The following is a 7,519-nucleotide window of genomic DNA, read 5'->3' on the forward strand; positions in this document are numbered from 1 at the left end:
GGCCGGCGCCGGGCTGAAGAAGGGGTGCCTCTTCTGCAGATGCTGCGGAGTCCTCGTCCGCCCCGCTGCTCGACAGGGACTCGCTGCAGCTGCCCGAAGGTAGGGGCCCGGCGCTGCCTGCGCCCCCCGCCGCGCCCAGCCGCGGCCGAGCCGCGCTCAGCCCTCAGCCCGCCCTGTCCCCCGCAGGGCTGTCGGTGCGGCGGGTGGCGCACGGGGACGTGTCTCAGCTCGGAGTCTTCTGCACGGACCCCATCCCCAAAGGAGTCCGCTTCGGCCCTTTCCAAGGCAAAGTGGTCAACACCAGCGAGATCAAGACTTACGACGACAACTCGCTGATGTGGGAGGTAGTGGAGGCACGGCCGGGCTCCCCCTGCACCCCCTAAACGGGGCCGGGGCGAGGCTTTCCCCCGCCCCTCTCCCGTAGCCTGCAAGAGGGGCTCGGCCCAGTGCGGGTGGTGGGATCGGTGCGAGCGGGACGTGTGCGGGAAGGGTCGGTCAAACCTGATCCGGCTCTCGCCGCTCTCCAGATCTTTGAATACGGGCGCCTGAGCCACTTCATAGACGGGAAGGGCACCTCTGGCAACTGGATGTCCCTGGTGAACTGTGCCAGGTTCCCCGAGGAGCAGAATTTGACGGCTATCCAGTGCCAGGGACAAATCTTCTACGAGAGCTGCAAGGAAATCTTACCGAAGCAGGAGCTGCTGGTGTGGTACGGCGATTGCTACGTGCAGTTCCTGGGCATCCCCATCAGCCTGAAGGGCATGCCGGAGGGGAAGAGACCCCCGCAGCATCCCGAAGGTGAGCCTGCCAGCGACCCCTCGAGGGGCACTGCCCCTTATTCCTACGGACCTGTGTCTGGCCGGGATTAGTTTCGCATTAAGGGAGGTAAAGGAACTCGGGCATCACCTTTTCCCGGCTGTATTTTACTTTGAACGTTTCCCAGTCCCTGCGGCGAGCCGGTGGCGGGGTGACCGGCCCCGCCGCGGGGATGCTGTGGGGTGGCGGTGGCCCCGCAGCCCCGGTCCCACGGGTCTGCCCGCCCTCCCGGGGAGCCGGCCCTCGCCCTCCCCTTCCCTTGCAGCCTCCGGCACCCCAAAGAGCAGCTTCCCCTCGGCACCGGGGAGCCCGGGGATCGCACCGAGGGCTGCTGCCAGCTCGGAGCAAGAGGCCCCCCTTTCTGCCCCGGCAGCTTGCTCCTAGTTCGCGTTTCCTCGGGGAGTTAAAAGTGTTCATCTGGCGATTGTAAAACATCTGGTGGCGCTGGGCTGAGCCTGCCTCGGCTCCGCAGCGCCGTTGTTCGAGGGGGGGGTCCCGTTTTGGGAGGAGAGGGGCTTTTGGGGGGCACTCCTGGTTTGGTCCTGCTTTATCCTACGATTGCACACTCTTGATTTAATGACATTTTTCGTGCAATTAACACGCTCAGTAAATGGGGCAGGCTGCAGTCGTTCCGATCCGATAACGCTGATACTGCTTGCAGAAGAAATGCCAAATGCAGTTACGCCGGGAGCAGTTTTCTGCTTATAATGTGCAGAAAGTATGACGTTCTTAGAAGCAAAACTTACGTGTGGAGAAAACAGATTTGTGCCAATGCAGGGAAAGCTGGAGCGGGCGAGGGATGGGTCGGCCGGGTGCGGCAGTTAAGGGAGAGAAGCAAACTGGCATGGAAATTTGGCATGGACATTTTTGTAGCTGTTGTCTTCAGGTGCCTGGTTCAGATAGCTGGTAAATTGTTCATTTCATTTTAAGGCTTAAGCCAAAGTTGCTTTTATTAAAGGCAGAAAAGGATGTGTAAACGTTTGAAAGATTTCCTGTGTTGTTCCTAAATTCAGCGGTTAAGAACAGTTTGAAATACAAAAGAAAACCAAATAAACGTGCTCTTGTTCGATAGCATTTTGAAAACGATAGAAAAGGCGTGCAAATTTATTTTTCTGTTTGGGATGGGAGGTAAAATTTACGGACAATATTGGTAAGAAATCCCTGGCAATGTTTCCGTGTGGGGAGACGCTTTTATGTGGGACTCTGCATTGGTTTTTCACATATTCGCTCGCTGTTTATAGGGATACAAGGATGAAATCCTGTCTTCGCTGAAGTCAGTAGCTAAACCCAGTAATTTTATCAGGCTGTGGACTGTAGTTTGTTCCCCTCCGTTAAAAAGGCAATAGAAAGGCAAGTGGAGCGGTGCGTATGCTTAAGAGATCCGGCGTGTATTTTGCTGATGATATTGCCAGAATCCCTTTACCGTTATTACCCTCCCGGAGACTTAAAATTCCCAGTTGGGTACCAGCTCTGACAAGGAAGCAGATTTGAAATGAGCCCCATTTGCCGTGGTGTAACGGGGAGGTGGCACTTTCCCTTCTGCTGTACAGAAGCCGGGGAGAGCTTTAAGTGTGAGCGCTGCGGCAAGGTTTTTGCCTACAAATACTACCGGGACAAGCACCTCAAGTACACTCGCTGCGTGGACCAGGGGGACCGCAAATTTCCTTGTCACCTTTGTAACCGATCCTTTGAAAAAAGAGACAGGCTGAGGATCCACGTTCTCCACGTTCACGAAAAGCACAGACCTCACAAGGTGAGCCTGCTCCTGGGTCTCTCCGCAGTTACTGGCTCTTCTGGGGGGACTAATTAAGGAGTCCTTTTTTGGCCGAGGTAAGATGCTGATCTTGTTCCCCCTCCTCCAGTTTTCCCTGGCGGGACCGTTCTGCCTGTAAAGGAAGAGTTTGCCTTGTGCAGCAGAGCTTAGTTGAAGAAATTTAATGGATTTGTATTGGGGAAAATAAACCCCACAGTCTCAGTGAGAGTTTGAAAAAAACCCCAATACTTCTCCTGGGCTTTTTGGATGTTTGCATGTGCAGTTTGCTACTTTTCTTACACGGTGTGGGGCTAAATTGTGTATGAAGGTGCTCCACTTGTTCAGGATCAGGAGAGACGATGTCTCATGGCCCTCACTCCTCCCCTTCAGTCTGAGAACCGACAGACATCTGTGTCTGTTGGACACAACTGGAGTTACAAGTTTTACATTCAACATGGAGCAGATTTTCAACTGGTGGAAGCAAATCCTTGCTGAGCTACTTGCCTCATCTCCACTAAACACCTCTCTGTAGCACCGTTCCTGGTTTTCTCCAGGAACATTGGGGGTGGAAAACTGGACTTTTACTAAAGGCTTGGGAAGGGCAAGTTCCAGCGCTTCAAATGGCGCAGTTAAATCAGTCCTGAAAATCCTCCAAACACCTCTTTTATAGATAGTTCTGGAATAATGTGAATTTTTCAGGAAAAGCTTTTATAACTAAATCAGCAATATTACAATGTCAGAATATCACACTGATTTAGTAACAGATGAAAAATATAATTCTGTTAAATATGAAGTATTAAATATCATGTAGTTCTTACCCTTTTCCTTTTCCTTTTCCTTTCCTTTTCCTTTCCTATTCCATTCTATTCCATTCCATTTTTTGGAATGCGTATGAAAGAAACACTTTAGAACAGCAGGAAGACAAACTTCTGAATATACTGCATTTATATGAGAACAGATCAACTCAAAAAGCAAAGATGGAAAATGTGTCAGTAAAAAGAAATTACCTTCTTTCAAAACCAGTCATAGCTTAGCTTATTTTCAACTTATGAAAGATAATTTCTTTCAAATTACTGTAGGGGGGAAATTATTTTGGGGCTCATACAGATTGCACTGAATCAGTGCAAGTCTCTCAAATGACTTCAGCCCCCTCTGAATTGGGTTTTGTCTTGTCGCTGCCGGCCACAGGGCACACGCCACGCTGCGAAGACGGCAGGTCCTTGGCTCGGAGGACGAAGTGCTGCTTGTTTCACTCCTCTAAGGAGAGGCACTTCTGACAGATCAAGCTGTAGGCTAAGTGCTGTGACTGACTCATTGTTTCTGCAAAATGGTTACTATTTTAAAAGGTCCCCTTAAATATTTTTTTTAGGAAGCTTATCTTATTTGTTGAGCAAAAATTCAAAATAGCAACTAGAGCTTCATTTGCATTTTGAAGAAAAAGGGATGATTTTACAGAAATATTCAGGTATTGATTACTGAAAGTCAATATTTTCTGTTAATGTTTTGAAGAAAGACGCTTTTTAATGAAACATTTTTAACATGCGCACAAAAAAACTTTGAAATTTTGCGTTATTTTCCTTTTGTTAAAAAAAAATCTGTTCTTAAAACCAGATTGAAATCCTGACTGTATTTCAAATTGTTACTGCTTAAATTGCTACTGTGTTTGTATATACATAAAAAAATAAATATCTGTATATAGATAAATATATGTATATACATAAATATATACATAAATATATGTAGGAAATACATGCACACATCATCCACGTACCTAATTTTTCTTTTTAGCTATGCTGTTGTGTGCTTCTTTTAAACTTTATCCTTTTTTTTTTCCCAGTGCTCAGTGTGTGGGAAGAGCTTTTCTCAGTCCTCCAGCCTGAACAAACACATGAGGGTTCACTCTGGGGAGCGCCCCTACAAATGTGTCTACTGCAACAAGGTAAGGCAAAGCCCCGTCCCCTCCCTCCGTCTGTCCTCTGCTGCGCTCAGCATTACACCGCACCTGGGAGGGTGGCTCTTGCCATGCTGCCATTTTCTTTGTTCAATTTTTCTGTTTCTTTTCTGTTTTCTTTCAAGAAAATGCCTTCTATTTAAAGTTGATAACCAGATAAGTGAGTATATATTCTGGGCACAGTTGTGAGTTGAAGTGACAGGGCTAGCTGAGACTGAAGAAACAGGGTCTGGTCTCCATCTGATGTGGAATTTGTGTTTCATAGAATCACAGAATCATAGAATAGTTTGGGTTGAAAGGGACCTCTAAAGGTCATCTAGTCCAACCCCCCTGCCGTGGGCAGGGACGTCTTCAACTAGATCAGGTTGCTCAGAGCCCCGTCCAACCTGACCTTGAATGTTTCCAGGGACGGGGCATCCCCCACCTCTGGTTTCATCTCAGCTCAGAGAACTGTTGTGGGGATAAGGTCTAGGAAAGCTTGAGAGCATTTCAAATATCATCCAAGGCATGTGGCTAGATCCAATATTCCCCCTTTTCATCAGATAGGTAGTTTTTGATATTACTGACGCTGCTTCTGGAGTGCGGTGAACAGATTTGGCCCATAAGCTGAACCTGCACAGTATGACTGTGCATGCTTACCTTGAAGTAACGGGGCAATCGATGTGCAACCGGGCATGGAGGCTTCATCTGAAAAAGAACATGAATAGAGCCGTACAGCACTGGTCAAAAATGTGCTCAGCTATTACTACGCTTCACAGCAGGGGTGATTCAGGTGAGCTCTCCCTGTGAGACCAGTGACAGCTCTCCCAGCAGACGGAGGGTGGATGTGCAGGCTGCTGCTGGATGAATATCGGTAGGGCTCCAGGTGCTATGGAGTGTCCATGCAATGCATGGACAGTAAGCATGTAGTAAGGTCCTCCTGACTTTGGAGAAGCGCCGTCAGCATGTAGTAAGGTCCTCCTGACTTTGGAGAGAGAGAAGTTTTGTTCATGACTGGCTGGACTAACACAGAGCTGAAGTGTCCTGTAGTAAAAAACCTTAGAAGAAGCTCCTTTTGGCTATTATGTTTTTTTTCTCTCCCAGACATCCTGAACACTTGTAGGCAGAGTTTAGGATGAAGTGTCATCCTTTAATCTTCCGATCACAGGAAGAGATGGCAGAGCTTTACAGGTTGCTCTGTGAACAGATCTCTAGGACGCGTGGGACCCTTGACCAGCCCTCAGCCGTTCTGGTAGGACTGTTGCAGATTGGATGGCATTAAACCATTAGTCCTCAGGCTGCAGGATGCAGCTATCCTGGGACACAGCCATCATTTCTGTGGCTGGGAAACCAGGGACTATTTTAAAGCATCCTCACCTGCTCCTCCTACACAGTCACAACTCCTCTTTGCCTCTTCTACCTCTAATGGTGGCTGTGCTCCGGGGCACAGCTTTCCCTGCCTCTTTGCTCGCTGTGTCACTGACATCGTGAGATTAAAGCAAAAGTGATGGGCCAAGATCACCATTCTGACCCTCCAACACACTTTGGCCCTGTTGATAAACATCTCCCCTGGATTGAGGCAGAGACAGAGATCTCTATAGGGATCTCAGATCTGTTTGTGCTCTAAGGTTCCTAGTGAAAAGGTATCATCTGAGATGTATTGCTCTTTGCTGTAAAAACTTACTTGTGATGGTTCAGCAACATAACGGTACTAAAGAGGATATTTTTTTTTTGTGTGGTCTGCAAATAGCGAAGGGCCTGAAAGTGTCTCTCCTGAGAAAAGAAAAAACAGGGAAAACGGGGGCTACTTTGCAACATTCCTGCTCAAGTCTTGGTGGGAGGGTTTTCTCCCCAAATGCAGGAGGAGTCTTTATGAGGGGGACAAAGTGTGATTGTGCTCATTTTGCTACTCATGAGGGGGGAAAACGGGCTGGAATGTCTGACTGAAGGAAGAGCAGAGTATGATGGAAGGGGAAAATGAAACCTGAAAAGATGGATGCTGGACTGACTGCATGGATGAATTCTGGCAGCTGAATCCCGAGCCAGTGTATGTAAGCGTGAAAGGGTTTAACTCTGAAAATAAACCTGCATTATGTCTTCCAAACATAAAGGAGCTGCAAAGCTAATTAGGACAGTATTGACTTCTTATCCTTTGACATATAGAAGATATTTACTGGTGTCTCTGGTCAGAAATCTTTCTCTGAGCTTCATCTAACTCCATGGACTCAGCCATATCTGTTTGGCTGAGGCGATAGCTGTTGGCTTCTGGTTCCTCGTTGCTGGGAGTTTCTGTTTTTTCTCCAGGTATCTGAGGATGTGAGCTATTTGAGGACTACAGAGCACAGGGCTTCTGATGGGGTCTGGCTTAGCTAAACCTGGGGATTATATATGTGAAACTAGATCACTTTCAACTCCTCCCCCCTTTCCGATCCCTGCCCTTTCAGGCATTCACGGCATCCAGCATCCTGCGCACTCACATCCGCCAGCACTCGGGGGAGAAGCCCTTCAAGTGCAAGCACTGCGGCAAAGCCTTTGCCTCGCATGCAGCCCACGACAGCCACGTGCGCCGCACGCACAGCAAGGAGAAGGGCTGCACTTGCTCGGTGTGCGGCCAGCACTTCCCGGAGCAGGAGGATTACCACTTCCACATGAAGATTCACGCCGCTCATTAGTCAAGAGCCCCACAGACGTGTCCTGGACCAGCTTCGCGTGTGTATCGGTCTATGTGCATGTGTTTGTGCATGGTTGTGTGCAGGCTGCAGGAGGTGACATTTAACCTCGCAGTGACTCTGTGGGTACGTCCAGTCTCTGGACCCTGGGCATATTTCTGAGTGCAGGGGACAGGAGTTTCTCGCCTGGGTACCCTGATGCCACACTGGGGTGAAGTCCAACATGTGCTACTCCACCTTTCCCTTCCTCTCCTCCCATACCCTAATTTCCACAAAAGGGAAACACAGGCAGGAGGGAACTTTACCTCCCATGAAGCTTTTGTGCACAAATATCACTGTTGAGGAGTGTTT

At 48.8% G+C, this 7,519-nt stretch overlaps 1 protein-coding gene across 1 annotated transcript in view; it reads left to right on the plus strand.

Moving 5' to 3' along the window:
• The window catches only part of PRDM14 (PR/SET domain 14), an 8,698-nt gene extending 1,527 nt beyond the window's left edge, over positions 1–7,171 (plus strand). The window contains exons 2-7 of the mRNA XM_009278421.1: positions 40–99; positions 187–344; positions 528–798; positions 2,367–2,569; positions 4,407–4,508; positions 6,944–7,171. Coding sequence (XP_009276696.1) covers positions 40–99; positions 187–344; positions 528–798; positions 2,367–2,569; positions 4,407–4,508; positions 6,944–7,171 — 1,022 coding nt within the window. The remainder of the gene's footprint in view (positions 1–39; positions 100–186; positions 345–527; positions 799–2,366; positions 2,570–4,406; positions 4,509–6,943) is intronic.
• Positions 7,172–7,519: the final 348 nt, after the last annotated feature.

Source organism: Aptenodytes forsteri, unplaced genomic scaffold, assembly GCF_000699145.1.
Source record: "Aptenodytes forsteri isolate BGI_AS27 unplaced genomic scaffold, ASM69914v1 Scaffold18, whole genome shotgun sequence".
NCBI lineage: Eukaryota > Metazoa > Chordata > Aves > Sphenisciformes > Spheniscidae > Aptenodytes > Aptenodytes forsteri.